The sequence below is a fragment of the Chrysochloris asiatica genome, unplaced genomic scaffold (genome assembly GCF_000296735.1).
Source record: "Chrysochloris asiatica unplaced genomic scaffold, ChrAsi1.0 scaffold00038, whole genome shotgun sequence".
NCBI classification, from domain to species: Eukaryota; Metazoa; Chordata; class Mammalia; order Afrosoricida; family Chrysochloridae; genus Chrysochloris; species Chrysochloris asiatica.
The window spans coordinates 11,792,712-11,815,048 of NW_006408556.1; the positions used below are offsets into that span (position 1 = coordinate 11,792,712).

General features: G+C 45.4%; 1 protein-coding gene across 1 annotated transcript; it reads left to right on the forward strand.

Moving 5' to 3' along the window:
* Positions 1 to 6,842: 6,842 nt before the first annotated feature.
* On the forward strand, positions 6,843 to 21,152 carry APOBEC2 (apolipoprotein B mRNA editing enzyme, catalytic polypeptide-like 2). Its single transcript, XM_006860437.1, has 3 exons — positions 6,843 to 7,093; positions 16,775 to 17,338; positions 20,845 to 21,152. Exons 1-2 carry the CDS (start codon positions 6,960 to 6,962, stop codon positions 17,316 to 17,318), a joined length of 678 nt encoding a protein of 225 aa, XP_006860499.1. The 5' UTR covers positions 6,843 to 6,959; the 3' UTR covers positions 17,319 to 17,338; positions 20,845 to 21,152.
* The last annotated feature ends 1,185 nt before the right edge of the window (positions 21,153 to 22,337 follow it).

Below are 22,337 nucleotides of genomic sequence, written 5' to 3' on the forward strand. Positions count from 1 at the left end.
CTGTCTGCTCCTGTAAAGGTCTGCAGTCTCAGAAACTGTATACGGTTGCTACTGGGTCAGGTATACCTTAGTCTTCAAAGTGACATCTTTCTCTTGAACACTTTAAAGAAGTCTTTTATAGCAGATTTGCTCAATGCAATAGCTTGTTTGATATTGCATCAGATACACAGAAAAGTTGGACAATGAATAAGAAAGTCTAGAGAAGAGTCAATGCATTTGAATTATGGTGGCTGGCTGCGTGCCTTCGAGTCGGTTCTGACCCATAGCGACCCTGTACAGGGTTTCCGAGGGTGTAAATCCTTACGGGAGTAGAAAGCCTCATCTTTCTCCCGCGGAGCAGCTGGTAGTTTCAAACCGCTGACCTTAAGGTTCGCAGCCCTATTCGTAACCACTACGCTACCAGAGCTCCTTTTGAATTATGGTGTTGGAGAAGAATATTGGATATACTTTGGGCTGCCAGACGAACAAACAAATCTGTCTCGGAAGACGTACAGTTAGAAGAATGTTCCTTAGAAGATAGGATGGCAAGACTTTGTCTCTCCTACTTTGGACTTGTTGTTAGGAGGAAACAGTCCCTTGAGAAGTGCATCATATTCAGAAATGTGTAAGGTCTGTGAAAAAGAAGAAGAACCCCAACAAGATGGACCGACCAAGTGGCAGTAATAATGGACTCCAACACAACAACAATTGTGAAGATGGTGCAGCACCCAGAAGTGTTTTGTTGTGTTGTGTCGAGGGTCTCTAGGAGACGGAACTGATTCAACGACCAACAACAGCAGAATCAACTTGATGGCAATGGGTCTGGTTGGGTGGGTTGTTGGGGAAGTAGATTGCAAAGGACTTTCTTCCAAGACCCCTTTGAGTGAACTTGACCCTCCAGTCCTTCAGTAAGTAGTATATTAACCATTTGTACAACCCAGGGTTTCCCTCAACTCCCTATCTACACACCCTTTCAGTGGGCAAAGAAATGAGCAAAGAAGGTGTCTAATTCAAGGTTACCCAGGGAGTCAATGGGTAGTTCGGATTTGAAATCCAGTTTCATGTCTTTCCCACTGTGTTCCTCTGCCTGGAATTCAGTCATGGGAGAGCTGACACCAACAGTCCTTTCTGTTGGACAGATGTTGCTCTAAGCAGGTCATGTAAATGAACTCATGTACTCCTCCCAAAGAATGCTGTTTACTGATAAGGAAATTGAAGACAGATGGGTTAAATGACTTGCTCAAGGTCATGCAGCTTGGGAGGACAGAGCTGTCTGCTCCCCGAGGCCTTGCTCTTAAGCACTTTACTGTTTAGTCCCTACTGCTGCCCAGGTACCTAGGGCCAGACTCTCTGGGAGAGGGGAAGGAAGGGAAATAGAGGGAGCTGAGGAAACCCCTGGATTACACGTTTTTACCTGAAAGGTTAGAGGCTGGAATCCACTCACAAGTGTCTTGGAAGAAAGGACTAGCAATCTATTTCCCAGAAATCAGTCATTGACGAAACACGGGTGGTGCGATGGGTCAGCGGTTCAGACCCATGGGATATAGATGAGACTGCCCGCACCATAAAAATGGACAATCCCAGAGAACCTAAAGAGCACTCCTAAGGAACTCTGGTAGCGTAGTGGCTACGAATCTGCAAGGTCAGCAGTTCGAAACTACCAGCTGTTCCGTAGGAGAAAGATGAGGCTTTCTGCTCCCATAACGGAAACCCTGTACAGGTTCACTATGAGTCCGAACCGTCTCCACGGCACGTAACAACAACAACAACTCTGTCCTGTGAGTTTACTAGGCAGTGGGTTTGGTTTTGGTTTACCCAATAGATTAACTTGCGGGGTGGGGAGCTACTGCCCTAAAAAAGTGTAGTGGCAGCTGCAGGGGGAGGAGTTAGGCTCTAGGTGTCTGATTCCCCAAATTAGCTATTGTGCTCTGGGGCCAGCCATTCTGGGACCGCCCTGGGAAACAGGTCTGGCTTGGAGACCAGAACCAGGGACCAGCCAGGAATGCAGGGCCCCTGATGAGGCCATAAATAGCTGAGTGTGTGACCGGGTCAGAGGGCCCTGCAGGGATGGATATTGGGGTTGCAAGTGGGAAGGGGCTGGATAGGAAACTGTCTGTCATCAATCAGTTCAGGGAGGCAGCCCAGGTACTCTCCCAATGTCAAAGGGAAAAGAGTGTGTCCTCTTCAGCGTGGCCCATCTAAGACCACCTCTGTACCACCTCCCAAGCTTACTCAGAGGCTGGAAAAGCCAGGAAAACCTCGATACAGTGCCCACCATGATCCATCATCATATGCTGTCCATGCAGCTGCATGTGTCCAGGACAGTGACCATTTACACTGTTGTCCAGGCATAATTATTAACAGCACACTGGACGTCTTTGACAGCCCAGTCTGCCTCCTCATTTCCATCCCTATGACCATCCTGGGATTGGGACCAACAGCTCAACCTGTGTCACAGGTAGCAAAACTGATGCCCAGAGCTGTCAAGTGATTTGACCAAGATCACACAGTGAGGCCATGGCTGAGCTGGTGACCTGAATGTTGATGTTGCCGTTGTTTCTCCCAAATGATGTTGCTCCCAATTCAGGGTTATACCTGACAGTCAACATTCAAGGGGGTATCAAAAATTTCGTGGAAAAACTGGGATTAAAAGATAATGGAATTTCTCTGCAAACTTTTTGAAGGCTCCTTACTAATGTTGTTGTTATTAAATGCCATCGAGTTGGTTTCTGAGGAGTGGCTGGTAGGTTTGAGCGATTGAGCCTTGTGGTTAACAGTCCACAGTGCTTATTTCTACAGTGCCACATCAGGACTCCAAAATACAGTCAAGGAAAAACTTATTGTCAACACTGGGAGTAAACGAGGTCCTTTTAATGCCTGGACCACAGTATAAACTGTGACTGTCTTGGGCAGATTGAAATGCTTGGGTATCATACTAATAGGGCGTTGTGATGTTCAGAACTATCTCATATACTCCAAGTCATCCAAAAGGGTACTCTCTCTTTTCAGCCCCACATCCCAACTCTATTTGGAGCTGTTTCCGGTCCCTTCCCCAGTGTTTTTATTTTTCTTAAGTTACTTTCAGCTATCAAGTGACCCTGTTCCCTCCCCTTTCTATTGCTTTCAGCGTGTCCTAGGGTACTGGCATTGCCCCAAACACAAAATGTGTAAAGCTTGCCCAAAACTCATCAGGTGAGTGTTGGGAGACACCCAGCCATTTTTAATTCTGTTCCAGCTCAGGGAGATTTCTAGGGGCTACAACCTGGTCCCCTGTTTCTACTCTTCCTCATCTTTCATCTGTTCTCAACCCAGCAACCTAGGTAATCCTATAAAAATTATAAGTCAAATCATGGTCACCTCTGTTCAAAAACAATGGCTTCCCAATTCTCTTAGAGAAAAAGCCAAGGTTCTTAGAATGGCCTACCACCAGTTACTTAGTCAATGCTGACTCATGGTTGTTGTTGTTGTTAAGTGCCTTCCAGGTGATTCTGACTTACAGTGATCGTGTATAGGGTTTCCAAGAAGTGGCTGGTGAGTTTGAACCGCCAACTGTGCCGTTCAAACTGCCCTTGGTGTCTAGTGCTTTATAGTAATTGCATGTATATCCAATCAGAACTGTGCTCCTTAGAGTTTTCAATGGCTGCTTTTTAGGAAACCCATCCCTTCTACAGTTCTGAGAGGTCTCTGAATGGACACAAATCTCCAACCTTTTGGTTAGCAGCCTAAGGTGTTAACTGTTGACACCACCCAGCGACTCCCTAGTCTGTCTCAACTCCCCCACCCCCACCCCCAAAACAAGCCTGCTGCTGTTGAATCAATTTCAATTCAGGGCCACTCATGCGTTACAGAGTAGAACTGCTTCAGGGGGGCTGTTGTTGGCTGTAATCTTTATAAAAGGAAATGACCAGGTCTTTCTCCGGTGGCACCACTGAGTGGGTTCAAACTGCCAACCTTTACATTAGTAATGCCACCCAGTGACCTTCTGGTAGATTTAGCTTCCTATTATCTGATGTTGCAATAGTTAAGCACTCAGTTGCTATCCAAAAAGATAGTGGTGCAAACCCACCAAGCAGGAGAAAGTCCTGGTAATCTTCCATAAAGATTACAACCAAGAAACCATGTGGGGCAGTTTTATTCTGACATCGGGCCCCTGTGAGTTAGAACCGACTCAATGGTCCCCAACAACAGCACATGATTTCTCTGACCTCATCTTCACAATTTGACAGCCACACAGGCATACTTGCTTATTCCTCAAACACCCCAGGGCCTTTGCACCTGCTGTTCCCCCTCCATGGAACATTTTTCCCTCATAAATCCATATGATTAGTTCCCTCACCTCCTTCAGATTCTTTCTCAATTGTTTGCTTTTGAAAACCACCCTATCAAAAATGCAGCCCTGTGGCCCCCTTGACACTTCCTGTCCCCTTTCTGGGTCTTTTTCCCTAGTACCTACCACCACCAAAGATACTCAATATGTTACTTATTTTTTTATTGTCCAGCTCCTCCCCAATGCTCCATGAGGTCAGAGCTTTTTCATTTGCTTTGTTCTTTGCCTATCCCAGTACTGAAACACTGCCTGGCATGTGTCAGTAAATACTAGTGGAATAAAAAATAAGATTGACTAAGAGGCAGCATAGCATGGAGGTGCACAGCTTGGCCTTGGAAGTAAAAAGGCCTGGTTATGAATCTAATGGCGCTGCCACTTCTGAGCTGTATGACCTCAGACAAGGGTCTTAACATCTCTGGGTGCCCCATTTTCCCCTGTGAAACAGGCGGAGAGGTGGTACAACAGCTGAGCATTAGATTGCTGACTGAAAGGTTGGCGATTAGAGCCCACCCGGTGGCTCTGTAGGATAGTGGTTACGAATCAGGCTGTGAACCTCAGGGTCAGCAGTTCGAAACTACCAGCTGTTCCGCGGGAGAAAGATGAGGCTTTCTGCTCCCATAAAGATTTACAGCCTCGGAAACCCTGTACAGGATCACTATGAGTCAGAACCGACTCCACGGCACACCACCACCACCAGTGGCTCCATAGGAAAAAGACCTAATGATTCGCTCCCATAAAAATCCCAATCCAAACTAAATCCACTGTCATCAAGTCAGTCTGATTCACAGTGGCCCCAAATAGGGTTTCTGAGGCTGTATATCTTTGTTGTTGTTGTTGTTAAGTTCTGTCAAATCGGTTCCGATCCACAGTGGCCCTGAATAGGGTTTCCGAGGAGCGGCTGGTGAGCTTGAACCACCGACCTTGCAGTTCAAACTGACTTTGTGATCCAGCGCATTAACCCACAGAGCCACACCAGTTGTTAGGTGTTATCAAGTCAGTTCTGACTCATAGTGACCCTATACACAACAGAATAAAATAAAGCCTGGTTCTACGCAATCCCCACAATCGCTGTTACACTTGTGGCCATTGCTGCTGCTGCTCTACCAAACCATCTCATTAGGGATCTTCCTCTTTTTCTTTATGGGAGCAGAAAGCCTCATCTTTTTTCCTTGGAGCAACTGGTAGGTTTGAACTGCCGAGGTTGTAGTTAACAGTCCAGTGCCTATGCTATAAAGCCACTAAGTCTCATTTTCCATAAAGATTGTTGTTGCTAAGTGTCACTGAGTTGGTTCCAACTCATAGCAACCTTGTATAGAGTTTGCAAGGAGCGGCTGGTGAGTTTGAACCGCCGACCTTATAGTTCAAACCAACCTTGTGGTCCAAACACACTAACCCACAGCGCCACACCAGGACTCCTGCACAAGGATTGTTGTTGCTGTGAAGTGCTGTTGAGTCGGTTCCGACCCATAACGATCCTGTGTAGGGTTTTCTAGGGCCGGCTGGTGAGCTTGAACAGCTGACCTTGCAGTTCAAATGGCTTTGCAGTCTAGCGCATTAACCCACAGCGCCACACCAGGACTCCAGCCTACAAGGATTACAGCCTAGAAGGATTACAAGGATTACTGCTACATGAGGTTGTTATGAATTGACAACCAGCTCCAAGGCACCCAATAACAACATGTGGATACTACCCATTGTCTCCCAAGGCTGTTGGAAGCATGACATCCATATGTAAACCATTCAAGTCACTGCCATGTTCACTTTAGTCAGGGAGTTCTGCTGTGGCCCTGCAGGATAATGCACTGAACTGCAAGGTCAATTTGAACCACAAGGTAGGCAGTTCAAACCCACCAGTTGCTCCTTGAAAACCCTATACAAGGTTGCTATGGGTTGGGACCAACTGGACAGCACTTAACAACAACAACGAAGTTTAGTCAGTGCCAACCATTGTTACCAATGAAGGCTTCCTGGAAGCTCTAACACTACACTGTGGTTCTGTAACAGACAAATCAGTATTCCCTTTGAGTCACAATTTAGATGTCCTGTCCAAACAGTCTCTCCTTTTCAGACTCGAGTTCTAGTCAGCCTGGCTCAAGTTTCTTCACAACCACCCCTTAAGCATACTCTATCTGACTTTTAAGTCTCCTATTTTTCTCCTAAAATCTTAGGGATCCCTGCCCTGAGGCCCCTTCCACAAACCCACCTCGGTGGAAATAGGAAAGCTGGATGTGAAACAAAGGGAGGAGTGTAAGGTAAAGAAGGAGGCCGAGGGAGAGAAGAGGAATATATGTGAGGCCTGCTTAGGTTGGGGCTGTGGGGGTGCAGAGCAGGCCAAGCCACCCCCACCTGCCAGCTTCCTGTCTTTGCCTGCTGATAAATAGGGGATACTAATGGCCAGATTTTCCATTCCCCCCATTCCGGCTCCTGCTGTCACTGGATTAAAAAAAGAGAGAGGGAGAGGGGTTGGGGGAGGGACAGGAGGCCTCCGGTTATAAGGCCTGTGGTTGAGGGGGTGGTAGCACTCAGCTTGGCCTCCTCCCATCATCCCCAGCTAAGTTTAGCTGCTGACAGCTGCAGGGGACCCTGCCACCAGGCCCTGGCCTGGACAATCGCCTCTCCTCTCTCTCAGTGAGCCTTGAGCCACAGCCCCTCCATGGCCCAGAAAGAAGAATCCGCCGCTGAAGCCCAGGCACCCGCCTCTCAGAATGGGGATGACCTGGAGAACCTAGACGACCCCGAGAAGCTCAAGGAGCTGATTGAATTGCCACCCTTTGAGATCGTCACTGGGTGAGACTGGAATGCTGGAATGCTGTCTGGGGGCAGGTTATATTGGTAGGGGGTCTGGCTGTACTGGGCAGGGACAGTAGGGGACATGGCAACACAGGTCTGTTGGCTTCTCAGGGTAAGAGCTTAAGGTTGCTAGTCACAGGAAGACAGGAGGTAGACAAAGGCCCAGAGAATAAAGCGGACCTCTGGGGCCTCCTGGTATGGGACAGCCATTCTGAATACAGGTTGTTTAGTCCTAAGGAGTTTGGTAAGGAGATAGGATGAGTCTAGCACATTTAAATTTGTCATTAGGTCATTTCTGACTCATAGCTACCCCATGTAGTATTTCCAAGGAGCAGTTGGTGGGTTTGAACTGTTGACCTTACAGTTAGCAGCTTATCCCACAACCACCACACCAGCCCCAGTTAAAAATCCCTCTCTCCTCAACTGTCTCTCTGCTTCCAACTGGGTCTCTCCTCTACCTGTATGTGCCTTTCTTTAGCGCTTCTCTGGAAGAGAAAGTCCTGAGACAGGAACGATAGATCCATTCTTCTCCAAGGTTGAGTGAGCAGCATTTTTTAATGCTTATTAAATCTTTCCTGAGTGTCCCCAAGGGCTGTCCACATTCAGCCCTAGGGAGCAAGAAGTTACAGCGGTAGCCGACATAGGCCAGGGCCAGGAGCAAATGGATGGAGAAGGGGCTGCCACAACTCCAGTCTGGAGGAATGGGGCCCACAGCAAAGGATCTGGAGGCTCCAAACAGGGGGTCTTGTCCAGATCATGTTCTTTCCAGGGATAAAACCAAGTAGTCTTCATCTTCTTCCCCTCTGACTCCTGTAATAAGGGATGCGGCTGGATTCCTAAGCAAAAAAGAAAGGGGGCCTCTAGCAGTGCCTATCTCCAGAGGCTTCAGCAGGAATGGAGACTGGAGGCCCTCAAGGCCCAGAGACAGCACTGGGTGGTCATTCAGACTTCCTGGTGTAAGTCTGGCAGGTGATTTTCCATCTGGTTTGGGTGTTTTCATTTGTAAAAAGAGCAAGTTGTACTTGTTGATTCCTCGGGTCTCTTCCAGTTCAGCTTTTTGCTGATTTCTAAGAGAATCAAAGGGAAATATGTCCTAGTTTCTGAGGTTTGAGCAGTCCTCTGAGCTTCTGTTTGCCCATAACCCCCTGCCAAATCCCACCGCCAACCCAGATTAATACAGACATAGGGAAAGCTAAGCCAAGAAAGTCCCTCATTCATCTTGGGCTAGGAGATCCTTTTTCTAACATATAAGCATGCTGGTCTGTGTTGTCCTTGGTCTTGATCTCTCCAGCATTGAACAGGTCAAGAACAAAATTAGACGGTAAGCAATGGACTGTTAACCACAAGGTTGGTGGTTCAAACTCACCAGTGCTCCGTAGGAGAAAGAGGAGGCTGTCTGCTCCCATAAAGATTTACAGCCTCAGAAACTCTGTGTAAGGTTTGTTTTTGTCTGTGGTAAATTGAACATGCTTTGGAGTTGCAGAGTGGTGGTTCCTGAAGGGTTATTTCTCTGATGTTACATGAGTCCAGGGCTTTATAAATCACAACATACTTCACATGCATGAGAACGCATTCAACTCTCAGTACCAATGTAGGAAAGGCAGATAGATTATTGCCCATTTGGCTCAGTGGTTAAGTGTTCGGCTGCTAACCAAAAAGTCAGAGATTCGAACACACCAGCTGCTCCATGGGAGAAAGCTGTCTGCCCCCACAACAATTTACAGCCTTGGTAAAGCAATGAAACAGTCCTATTCTGTCCAATAGGAATCAACTCAATGGCCATGTTTGGTGTTTGGTTTATAAATGGGGAAATTGAGACTCTAAGAGTTTGAGTGACTTGCTGAGACTATACAACCAGTAAGTGGGAGGTGTTCCAGCTGCCTGTCACATAGAGTTTCCACAGGTCTCTTATGCATTCTGGGCTCCAGGTAGCTCTGCCTGACAGGTACCAAGAGCCAGAAGCTTCCCATGTCCCAAAGCTCTGAGAGCAATTCAGGTGGGAGGTAGCCACAAGCAACAGCTTCTGAACTCTGTTTCCTGGGCCCCTCTGGGGAAAACATGGCTTAAAATAGCCCAGAGGTGTGGCTGTGTCTGTGCAGGCAGGCGAGGGAACAGCGCTCCTCTCCTGCAGAGAGTAAGGGGTCAACATCACAGTTCGTTTCTAGACTGGATCCCACAGGAGTGACTCAACTTCTTGTGCTACTAGGAGTAAGGCTGAAAACTTAGTGGGTATACCAGTTGCTATTCAGTTGACTCCAACTCATGACTTCTACGTGTGTCAGAGTAGAACTGTGCTTTGGAGGGGTTTAATGGCTGATTTTTTAGAAGTACATCACCAGACCTTTCTTCCAAGAGTAAACTCAAACCTCCTACATTTTGGTAAACAGCTGAGGGGTGTTACCTACACTACCCAAGGGCTCCAAGCTAGCAGAAGGTAGGCAGGTTTTCAAGAAACAGTCTGAAGTGAAGAGGCAGTACTTGGTATGAGGGGAAATATGCTCTGCTTTTAGTGATTCTGAGAAGTGGCATAGTTGGTTAAGCATTGGTCTGCTAGCCATAAGGTTGGTGGTTCAAACCTATCAGCTGCTCTGTATTAGAAACATGAGGCTTTCTGCTCCCCTAAAGATTTACTGCTTTTGGAAACCCTATGGAGCAGTTCTATGCAGGCTTTCTGGTTACTGGAGTCCTGGTGTGGTGCTGTGGGTTAATGTGCCAGACTGCAAAGCCGTTTGAACTGCAAGGTTGATAGTTCAAGTTCACCAGCTGCTCCTTGGAAACCCTATACAGGGTCGCTATGGGTCAGAATCAACTTAATGGCGCTTGACAACAACAACAACACATGGCTACCATGCATTGGAATCGACTCGATGGTATTGTTTTCTACCACTGCCATCACACAATGGGCTAGTGATTCTGGCTTGAATATTAAACTTAAGAAAGAAAACAGAATGAATAAAATAACCAGGGGGAAAGTCCATTGAGACTAGAAGACAGCAAACACTCTGGGCACCCCAGCCTGCACCCAGGGAAAAAGGGGCAGCTTCAGGCTTGCCTGGGATTGAATTCCATCCAGCTCATGTAAAACATTCTAAAATTGCAGTGGTGTGCTGAGGCTAGCTCACATTGGCTCAAAAGTCCACTGTGTGCATCTCTTGCTATGTTCGCTGAGAGCATTTATACGATGGACATCTGCAGATGCTAGAAAGTAGCAATTTGTTTCTTTCAGAGAGCTTGCTGTGAAACACTTGCCAGAGCACAACTGAGAGAGAAAAGCTCTGAAGGGAAAGGAGAGGAGAGAAAGGATCAGGTTTGGTCATTGTTAAGATAAGAGTTCTGAAAGGTGAGGTCTGGAGGAGGCATACGTATCAACACTAGCATTTATTGTCTGTTGTTGCTGTTAGGTGTCATCGAGTCGGTTCCGCCTCACAGTGACCCCCATGTACAGTTGAATGAAACACTGCTCAGTCCTGTACCACCCGCCTCACAATCATCCCCTTGTTTGAGTCCATTGTTGCAACCACTGTGACAATTCCTCACGTCAACTGTCTGCTGTTGTCCAGATTCTAAGATTTGGATTACTCGCCCTATCCTTCAGAAAAAGGCACTAAACTTCAGAAAGATGAACAGTTTGCCTAAAACTAGTTGGTGGGATAGAGCATGAATTCTAGCACTATCTGGCTACAAATCAACACATTGCATCTAAAAATTTTAAATAAGGTTCATTTTTAAACATATTTTTTAGAGCAGTTTTACGTTTTCTGAAAAACTGCACAAAAAGTACCAAGTTCCCTATACCCTCTCTCCCCCTGCACACACTTCTCCTATTATTAATTAATTTGGGTGGTTTGGGTTGGTTGGTTATGTGCCGAGGAGGCTATAAATCTTTATGGGAGCAGAAAGCCTCATCTTTCTCCTACGGAACAGCTGGTAGTTTCGAACTGCTGACTTTAAGGTTTGCAGCCCGATTTGTAACCACTATGCTACCAGAGGTGGTATATTTGTTATAACTGATAATCCAATATAGATTGATTCTCATTAGCTAAGGTTCACAGTCAGGATCAGGGTTTCCACTCTTTGTGCTGTAGGGTTGTATGGATCTTGACAAATGCATAATGCCATGTGTCTGCCATTACATTCTCATACAGGCACTGTTGAATTGATGCCTGGTTCTAACATTGCTGTTGGTGGTGGCTGTCACTTTGGCACTGAATCAGAATGACCTTTATGTAGAGCAAAAGGAATCGTTACTGGTCCTGTACCATCTCCATGATGGTTGCTTTGTTCTGCCCATTGAAAATAGAAGACAGCAAACTGACTCAGGACACCCCGGCCTGTACCCAGGGAAAAGGGGGCAGCTTTGGGTTTGCCTGGGACCCAATTCCTTCAAGTCACACCAAACTAGCAACCCCCTTCTCAGCTCCCACAGGTTAGAATGAGCTGTTAGAACACTCTGCTTCTCCTCCCAAGCTCCTCTGCCTATGCCCACTTCTCAACATCTGCTTCTCAAGCGGTTTGAAAAAGGGAGAAGGATATTGGAATTGGCAATTTAGCCTCTTTTGAGCAGGCCACTGGAAGGTCTAGTTAAGGAAAACTGAAACCAGTCAACACTCAATTACCTGTGAGTAGATTTTCCACTTCATGGATTATTTTGGAGCAAATGTTTAATCTCAGATCAATTTCTACTGCCCTCCAGACCCACCATGTAGATTTATGTTTAGGAAATGTGAATGCCTTTTAATGTGAACTGGAGGAAAATATATTTCAGTAAATGTAATCTCATCCCTTTCCCTCTATCAAGCAGAACATCTTCCCAACTTCTTTCTAGATATTGTTGATGTTGTTAAGTGCCATCGAATCAGTTCTGACTCAAGGAGTAGCTGTGAGCTTGAATCACCAATCTTGCAGTTCATACTTTTAAATTGCAGTACCCTGGTGTGGTGCTGTTGGTTAATACGCTGGATTGCCAAGTCGCTTTGAACCGCAAAGTCGGCGGTTCAAGCTTACCAGCTGCTCCTCAGAAACCCTATACAAGGTCACTATGGGTTGGAACTGACTCGAGGGCACTTAACAACAACAACTTGGGTGGGAGCAGATGAAGTACGAATAGGTTTGTGAGTAGAAAATATAAAGAAGCCATGTTTAGAGGGGCGATTTGACAGCACAAAACAGCAATCTGAGGTTGGGAGTCCTGGTGTGGTACTGTAGGATCAGCACTGAACTCCTAACCATAAGGTTGGCAATTCAAACTCACCAGCTGCTCCTTGGAAACCCTATACAGAGTCACTATGAGTCAGAACCGACTTGACAGAATTTAACAACAATCTGAGACTGGGAGAGGGGATAGGAATTATGTGGTTGGCTTCTGTACCTAAAGAAGTGAATGAGCCTAGGAAATTAACTTGATGAAATGGACTACCAGCCTTCATCTCTCTCTTGACACTACACACACACAACTTACCACTTCAGTAATAAGAAATTTACTACCAGCATCTCTCTTCGGACACTCCAACACACACACACACACATATAAACCACTTTAGCAGTAAAACGTTTGTTGGGGATGGGAATAAGGGATCGATAAGCGCTTAGGTATATGATACTTAGGTGTAATCATTCTACTATAAAAGGGGGGGAAATGAGGTTTGTGATTATCCAAGAAATTAAGTGTCACTATTTCCTTCTGCTAGGGGGCATAAATGTAGACTTATTTTGTGCTTCTATAAAATCTTCTGAGATGACCATGTTGTCTAACTCCCTGGAGAAATTTCAGACATCCTGGGTCCTCTACCACCTCTGTTCTCCTGGGTTCCCTTCTGGACCTGGCTGCTGGAGGCACAAAGAACCTCAATCAGCCTTTATGTTCCTTCTGACCAAGAAGCTCATTGAGAAGGCAAGCAAGGTCAGTCTCTGAGCAAGTCCAAAGCACGGACTAGAAACCCAAACCTTCCCTGCCATTCCATTGCCCCTTGAAAGCATTTCTTTTCCTGAATCACCTAGTCCAGTTCTAAATGACAGAGTAGGCTATGGGGCTGCTGGCCAGAGGGATAGGAAACAGGATATTTATAGAGAGGTGACCTTTCCGCCTCTCCGTTGGGTTTCAGGTTTCTCTTGTCTAGGGAAGAAGGGGAGGAGAAACATCAGGGCTTAAGAGGGGCTGAGAGAAGCAGCAGCTTCAATACCAACTGCCAACTTGGAAGGACACACTGAGCCAAATTCATGCTTTCTGCTGCTCTGTAACTGGGGAAGTTGGAGCAATGCTTGGAGCTGGGGGGAAACCTGAGCACTCAACACAGGCAGCTCTCTTGACGCTCTGGGTTGGGGCTTGGAGTGGAGGGTGGTCTGGCAGGACATGAAGAGCCAAGGAGGGTTTAGGCAAGCAAGGTAAGCCCTGTGCTTCTCTTTTCGGGAGTATTTTTCCTACTCCATTTTCCCATGCTATTCCAGGAAGGGACAGCTATTAACGCACCCCACGGGATTCAGAAGTGGTCTGGTGAGGGGAGTTTAATTACAGAGTGCCCAGTTTAAGTGGGAGAGCCCTAGTGTGGTGCTGTGGGTTAATGCACCACACTGCAAAGCCGTTTGAACTGCAAGGTCGGCGGTTCAAGCTCACCAGCTGCTCCTCGGAAACCCTATACAGGGTCACTATGGGTTGGAACTGACTCACCGGCACTTTACATCAACAACAGTGTAAGTGGATGCTCAACAGGGTTTCAGAGGAGAGGGAAATCAGCAGCTCTCCATTCTCTGAAAATGTTAAGTAAATAATAAACACCTCCACACCAGGGACAGAGGAGCTTAGAGAGCTAAGAATAGTATCTGAAGGAATCCCAAAGCTGGACCCTCAAACACATCCATCTCTGCAGTGGAAACTTAATTTGATAGCAAGGGACATGGAAACTTGGGTGGAGGCTATCTGGTGATGGTGGGGGTTGGTGGGGGTGCCCTACAGGAAAAGAACTCAAGTTTACTCAGCTCTTTGGCACCCGTGGTTTATCCCTAAGAAGCCAAGGCCCTGGGACTCCAGGGATTCCCCTGCAGGTCAAGGAGTTGGGTGACCTCCCTGGAGGCCAAACAAGGGTGGAAGGAGACAACGGCAGCTCCCAGTGCCCTAGTGGATCTCCTGGGGTAGCCACAGAGACTACACTTTTAAAAAGGAAGACAGCCCGCCTCTCCAGCTCATGTGCAGACTCTCCTCTCCTGATGTTTTCAATCTTTCATGGTAGAACCTCTTCATTCTCCTCGGCCTTCAAACCTGCACAAATCTTCTCTATTTTAGAAAACACACAAGACATAACAACAAAAATAAATCCCAATTGTGATGGCCTCTCTGGTACCGCTTCTTAGCCTCTTCTGTCTTATTACCTAGACTGCTATGACAGAAATACCACAAGTGGATGGATGGCTTTTAACAAATAGGAATTGATTCTCTCATGGTTTGTGATACTGTTGTTGTTGTTGTTGCTAAGTGCTATTCCAACTCATAGAGACCCAGTATAGAGTTTCCAAGGAGTGACTGGTGAGTTTGAACTGATGATCTTGTGGTTCAAACTGACCTTGTGGTCCAGTGTTTAGCATACAGCAGTGCTACCTGTACCAGGACTCTGAGAAGCTAGAAGTAGGAATTTAGAGCGCTGGCTTTTGGAGAAAGATCCTGGTTTCCTTTCAGCATCTGTCAGCCCAGCATTCTTTGGATCAATCCTCTGGATCTAGGAGCTTCACAGTGTAGGGATTGCAGGTCCAAAGGACACACTCCACACTCCTGGCTTTTCTTTCTTGGTGATAGTGGGTCCCTCTCTTCTCTGTTGGCTTCTCTCTCCTTTTATGTTATAGAATAAAAGGTGATACGGGACACAGGCCTGGGAATCTCCCTTACACTGGATCAGGGCTGTGATGGGATTAATGGTGTTGCATCCCACCCTTAATCTTTGTATTGGTTTATTACATCAAATCACATCCTGGGGGATAATTACACAACTGTCACATTACATAACTACATGCCTACTAATCCACTGAGAGGTCTCCTGGTGTGCGCTGTAGGATAAGCACTGGAGTGCTAACCAGAAGGTCGGCAGTTCAAGCTGACTCTCCACAGCAACAACAAAAAAACCCTGTATCGGGTTTTTAAGGAGAGGTTAGTGGGCTTGAACCACCAACCTTATGGTTAGAAATTCAGTGCTTATCCTACAGCCATAACAGGATGTCCACTCCCAAATTGGACTTTATTTTTAGGCTATTCCCTAACTTTATTCCATCTTCTTCTTATTGCTACACTAATGAATCTTCCTTGGACCTTCCTATGATACCCTTCTTCTACTCAAGAACCTGCAATGGTTTTCTATTGCTTTCTACAGAAAGGCTAAATATTCTCCACTTCACTGGTTTGTTTTTAGCAATCCTTGTAATGTTCTCAGCTGTTCTATTGACATCTCTTTCCAGCTAGATCCTACATTATAAGCATGTGAGGCCAAGCCTTTTAAGATTCTGAAGTGCCTCAATGCTATACACAAGCTAAGCTGTACCAAGGCCTCACTGATACTGATTCTTGGACACTTAGGATTCGAGTCCTTCCTTCAGCTTGATAAATGGTCCTTAGGAACCCTGGTGGCAGAGTCGGATAATCACTGGACTGATAACTGAAAGATGAGTAGTTCAAACCTACCAGCTGCTCTGTGGGAGAAAGATGAGGCAGGCAGTCTGCTTCTGTAAAGAGTCACAGCCTCAGAAATCCTATGGGCAGTTCTGCTCTGACCTGTAAGGTCACTAAGGGTCGGAATCGAGTAGCTGACATTACTACAAGACTTAGGCCATCCCTTGCCCACAAAGCAATTTACATGAGCTACAAGGGGAGAAATGAAAGCATGACATGTTTTGCAAACCTTCTGTCTTGCTTTGTCATGAGAAATTTTACATGCTTGCTATTGGGTAAAATTGAAATTAGAACACTACTTTTCAAACCTGGCAGTCTATTAGAATCATCTGAGGAGCTTTTTAAAAACATGCTGCTGTCTAGGCCCCCTTTCCTGGTGCTCTGATTTAATTGGTTTTGTGAGAGGCCCAGGTATTGATATTTTTAGAGAGTCCTGGCATGGCACTGTAGGATAAGCACTGGATCACAAGGTAGGCTTGAACTGCGAGGTCGGCGGTTCAAACCCACCAGCTGTTCCTCAAAAACCCTATATAGGGTCGCTAGGAGTCAGAACCAACTCAACTGGTGCTTAACAACAGATGATTCTAATGAATACTCAGGTTCAAGACTTTGGCTTGATGGAGTGCATTGTTTGGGGAGTGACGATAGAGAAATGCTCAGAGACCCTCTAGTCAGTTGACCACAATGCACCTCCCAATGTAGATTCTTTCCTCTCCTCCAGATAAGTCCTTCTTTTGAACCGTTTATGCCTTTTTGTCATTAACCTGTTAGTATTGCTATTGTTAAGTGCCCTTGAGTCAGTTCTGACTCATAGTGATCTTGTATAGGGTTTCCAAGGAGCGGCTGGTGAGTTTGAACCACCGATCTTGCGGTATAGTGCATTATCCCACAGTGCCCCACCAGGACTCCTGTTAGTGCGGGTCGGGCCAATTTCGATATTAAGAGTGACTGTATTGGGCTTAAAGCTCTCTGATCCAAGCTGGTCCTAGAAACAAGGATTCATCAATCTCCCTTCTTCCCTTGACCTACAGAGAACGGCTACCTGTCAACTACTTTAAGTTCCAATTCCGGAATGTGGAGTATAGTTCTGGGCGGAACAAGACCTTCCTCTGCTATGTGGTTGAAGCGCAAGGCAAGGAGGGTCAAGTGCAGGCATCACGGGGCTACCTAGAGGATGAACATGCGACCGCCCACGCCGAGGAAGCCTTCTTCAACACCATTCTGCCAGCCTGCGACCCAGCCATGCGATACAATGTCACCTGGTATGTGTCCTCCAGCCCCTGCGTAGCTTGTGCTGACCGTATTATCAAAACCCTCAGCAACACCAAGAACCTGCGCCTGCTGATTCTGGTGGGGCGGATCTTCATGTGGGAGGAGCCAGAGATCCAGGCTGCCCTGAAGAAGCTGAAGGAGGCAGGCTGCAAACTGCGCATCATGAAGCCCCAGGACTTCGAGTATGTCTGGCAGAATTTTGTGGAGCAAGAAGAGGGTGAATCCAAGGCCTTTCAGCCTTGGGAGGACCTTCAGGAGAACTTCCTATACTACGAGGAGAAGTTGGCGGATATCCTGAAGTAGGCCACCAGGCTCGGCCTCACGTGAGTTTTCCTAGTGCCACTGCACAGCCAGCATGTTAACTGGTAACTTGGGTAGGAGGCGTGAGGTCAGGTGGAATGTGTGGTATAATGTCATTCTGCTTTGGAAGTTTCATTCCTCGCTTTTTTAGTGGTTGTAAAAACATTTTAGAACACCCTGTCTCATTCATCTTCTCTCTGGGGACCTCTTCATAAACAGTTTTCTTTTCTGCACTTTTATGTCAAACTAACTTTTCACATCACTTGGAAATCCTTAAGGCTGACAAGGATCCTAAAACCTTGCTGGGATGAAATGGCTCTTTGTTGTGTGTCACTGAGTGGATTACTTGAGGTACAACTGCCACATTGGGTTTCCCAGTTGTTTTGAAAAGCAGATTGCCACATCTTTCTTCTGCAGAGCAGCTGGTGGGTTTGAATCTCTGACCCTTCAGCTAGCAACCAACTGTTTAACCACTTATGCCACCAGGGATCTTTGTAGTTAACTTTAATTTGAATAGAATTATCTTTATCGAATGGCAGCAGAGAAGATATTTAAATTTCATATGTCATGTCCACCTTCTAGATGCCACCTCCCACCCAACCCTCATTAAGCTTACTGTTCCATTTTTGTCTAATACAGGTTTTCCATTCCTTCAGAACCAATGTTTTAAGTTTTGGTAATTTTGCAACTCCCCAAATGGATTTGTATTCAACTTTTTTTTTTTTTTTTTTGTCCATAGACACTTTCATGCTCTTAAACCAATGATAATGCACTGAGGGAGACCAATACTTGCTATGTGAACGGATCATTCAAGAACAGTTTCCTTTGTTGAGAAAATCTCAGCCATACTCATAAGGAAAATGTTGGAGGAACTGGATAGTGTAACATACTATTCTGTGCGGAAAGTTTTAAAGGGTTAAAAAGATGTTTGTAACTTGGGCAGCAGCTCAGAAGTAGCCACAGACAGATACCAAGAGGTGATAGGAGAATTGGAAGGAAAGATTAGCTATTTAAGCAAATAATTAGGACTCAATTAAGGCCAATTTGGCCTCTTGCTGAGGGTAAATTAGACTCTTACAAAAACAGGCTGATTGCCCTTAGGAAAGAGGGTAAAGGAGCCTTTACTTTTTGGGATTTGGTCTGCTCTACTTTTGTAGTGGTTACAAGTCGGGCTACTAACCCCACGGTCAGCAGTTCAGAACTACCAGCTGTTCCGCAGGAGAAAGATGAGGCTTTCTGCTCCAGTAGTGATTTACAGCCTCAGAAACCCTGTGCAGGGTCACTATGAGTCAGACCGACTCCATGGCCCACCAACCACCACCAACAACCACCACCACCCACCACCACCACCCACCACCACCACCACCACCACTTTCCGTCTGGTGTGGCACTATGGGTTTATGCATGGGACTGCAAACTTGGTTTGAACCACAGGCCGGCAGTTCAAGCTCACCAGCCACTCCTTGGAAACCCCATACAGGGTTGCTATGGTTCGGAACCGATTTGATGGTACTTACCAACAACACTTTCTGTCTGGAGCCCTGGTGTAGCACTGGACTGCTAACCCCAGGGTTGATGGTTCAAGCCCATCAGCAACCCCTTGGAAATCCTATATAGGGTTGTTAGGAGTCAGAACCAACTCAATGGCATGGCACTTACAATAACAAGTTTCTTCTGGGAAGGAGCCCTGGCGGTGTAGTGAGTCACGATCTGGGCTGCTAACGGCAACATTAGTGATTCAAATCCACCAGCCACTCCACGGGAGGAAACATTGAGGCTTTCTGTTCCCATAGATTGACAGCTTCAGAAACCCTACACGGGGTTGCTGTGAGTCAGAATCAACTGGATGACATGCAGCCACAGCATTTACTCCTGCAGAAATGTTATGACTAAGTCCCTTTGCAAAGCCCAAGTTACGGATCAAAATTCTCTAATACCACCACCCTCTTAGAATCCAACTTAAATAATCTAACAATTCACATACTAATAAAGCACGAAACCAACAAGCTTTCATGAAGAGATTCCATTTCTTTTTGGCGTTTCTTACTCCTAATACCCTTAAGAGAGGATGTTGCTTCATTGACACATTTTGAAAGTGTTGCTGTTCCGGAGCTTGATGTTGGCCGGTATTTGCTATTAGACATGCACACAAGCCGCTTGATAATTCTCAGGCTGGGCACAGGCCAACCCGTGAAGCCACGATTTTCATTCAGTTCTTACAAAATCAGAGTCCATCACTGACTTCAGTGAGACTAGGATAGGGCAATGCCAGGTGGTACACTGCTCCCATAAAATAAGACACCATCCTGAATGGTGGTGAGTACTCGTCAAGACGTTTCTGAGGGGACCTCTGAAAACTAGAAACTTTAAAAATCCCTTGAAGAATCTGTTAGTGTAGGTACCATCACTATAATTCTAAATCCTGCATAGATTCTGCAAAGAGCCCTGGTGGTACAGTGCTTAGGTACTTGACTGCTAACTGGACTGTGAAGTCAGTTTGAACCGCAAGGTCAGCAGTTCAAGTTCACTAGCTGCACCTGAGAAACCCTATACAGCGTCACTATGGGTCGGAACCGACTGGATGGCACTTAACAACTACTAACTGAAAGGTCAACAGTTGGAACCCACTGGCAGCTCTGTGGATGTCCCTATGGGGCAGTTCAACTCTCCCCTCCAGGGCTGCTATGAGTTGGAATCAATTAGAAGGCCATGGGTAAAGGGCTACTTTCTTCTTGAACATCTTTCAGTCATGAACCACTTCTTCCAGTTGCTTTACTAGCAAGTCCTCAGGGATTTTATTTATTTTTATTTATTTATCCCATTATGCCAAATAATTAGGAAGCTAAAGCTGCTATAAAAATTAAGCATTTGAACAAGGAGATTAAAAATATCTCCTAATTTAGGATAATTGAGAGTCTTAGCTATTATATTAATCTAAACAGAAGTTAAAAGGACAAATCTCTTTGAGGGGAAAATTCTATTTCTAAATTAAATTATTTTAAATAAAAGATCACTGGACCTTTTCCACATTATAAGCCTCCTTCCATTAGTGTATGTAACTGCAGGATTTGAGTCCATTACCATACTTCCCTGTCCTCTATTTGCATAGGCTATGTTCCTGAAGAGAAAGGTTAAAATGTACCAATAATAATAATAATAAATTGGCATGAAATAGAGTTGTAACCTAACAGCCCCCCAAAACAACTCTGCTTAATTAAAATACTCTCAACAAATGAATATTTGTTAAATAACATTTGTCTCAAACTTCCTGTTTGATGACAGAATAGGATTTAATCATACATTTGAAAGAGTCATTAAAGCAGATCTCTTCCATGACTTCCTGTGTGTGAAGAATGCCAAAACATTAACGAAAGAAGTACATCCAATCCTGGCGAAACCGGAATCATTGGAGACTAGAGAGTTAAAATCCAAGGGCTTATTGGGGGATCTACAAAGATCTAAAAAGAAATTCTTAACTGTTTGGGACCAGCAAGTCTCTGGGTAACATGCTTTTTGTTTTCTCACTAAGGTCTGCCTGCTGCCACCACGAGACAGTATGGCCGTCTGGGACATACTTGTCTTCCTAGTACTGCTTGGAGCCAGACAACACTCAACACCAACCAATCTGACTGGACAAGGTCTTCAGAGGACTCAAAACACACATCTCATGCTGTAATTCCCTTAGGCTGTGCTTCTTTCTAGAAGGCTGCTCCTGGGATAGAGGAAAGTGAGCTGCAAGGAGAGAAATGCAACCATCTATGGGCAGCAGGCACATGGGGCTGAAGGGCCTAGTTACTCAAGAGGGGCTGCTTAATGCAAAGAGCCTCCAAGCCAAGGTGCAGCTCTTTCAAGTATGTTCAGAAATGGATTATTTTGCTTTTGGTTTTTTTCCAGAAAGAAAAGAACGGCAGCATAAATAAAAGAACTGAAGTGTGTTTTCTGTGGCCAGGTTTCCTAAGGAAGTTGGTATTTGGAAGTTACCATGGATGGTGAAAGAACCCAGAAACCAAACTATAACATTATAAAGTGGCTTGGTCATGACCAAACACATCAGGACTTGTGCTCAACACAGGATATCAATCTCCAATGTAGATGTCTCACCTTGGCCTTGACCTTTATAACATGTTTTGTAAATGAGGGCCTTTTCCCTTTCATGAAAATAAGGAATAGGCTGCAAAAGTGAAAAAATTGGCAAGGGAAATTTATGCTATGTTCCAGTGATATTGCAAGTAAACAATTAACTTCCAGAGTAAAGGAAGAGGATAAGTAGGGAATAATCAATGTTCAGATATATATCACGTAACAGCATTCAATAAGGTACTTGAGGATCGTGATGGCAAAATTCTTATTCTTAAAAGATTTGTTGTCCTTCTAGGTAGAAGCAGATTTTCACATGTGAATTTCTGGGTGTTTGCCAAACTCTAACTAGGTTTCCAGGAAGAATGTGTTCCTTCTGATTATCAGCATGCCTCCTTTCCTCAGGCTTCAAGTCTGATAACTCATCGGAATTTGACCCCAAGACTATCTGCAAACAGCAGTGCATGTTATCACACAGGCTGCGGAGCAAGACCAGAGTTCCATTTACTGCCAATCCTGAATGAGTCTTGTTATAAGAATCATCAAGACTCATTCATTCTCCAGGAAAAAGGGTAGCCTGAATCCATTTAAAAGTCTAAAAAGCCATAAACAGTAACCCAGATTGATTTGTACAGTTAAGCAAAACACTTTTTACATTTCCTCTCATTTTCCTTGTGTATATCTCCCTCCCTGCTTCAATTTTATTGCATGTATGTGGACAGAAGCAAAGCTTCAAGAAAAATCTTAAAATTTCATAATGAACCTACCCTTGCACTGCCCCTAACCCAACAACATGGAGAATTCGTCCGCTCCATGTGAAGACACTAGAGAGAACTGAAATAACTTTTTGAAACTGCTGCCTCCTATCAGGCCAAGATGTGATAAGAACACTTGTCTAAAGTACAAAGATTATATTTAACCAGTGCTTTCCTGGTGTTTCAACAG

Bases quoted from the DNA above. Each gene is read 5' to 3' on its own strand.
- APOBEC2 (XM_006860437.1), top strand. From the start codon at position 6,960: ATGGCCCAGAAAGAAGAATCCGCCGCTGAAGCCCAGGCACCCGCCTCT. The intron at 7,094-16,774 runs GTGAGACTGGAA...CTTGACCTACAG, and splicing joins CCCTTTGAGATCGTCACTGG to AGAACGGCTACCTGTCAACT.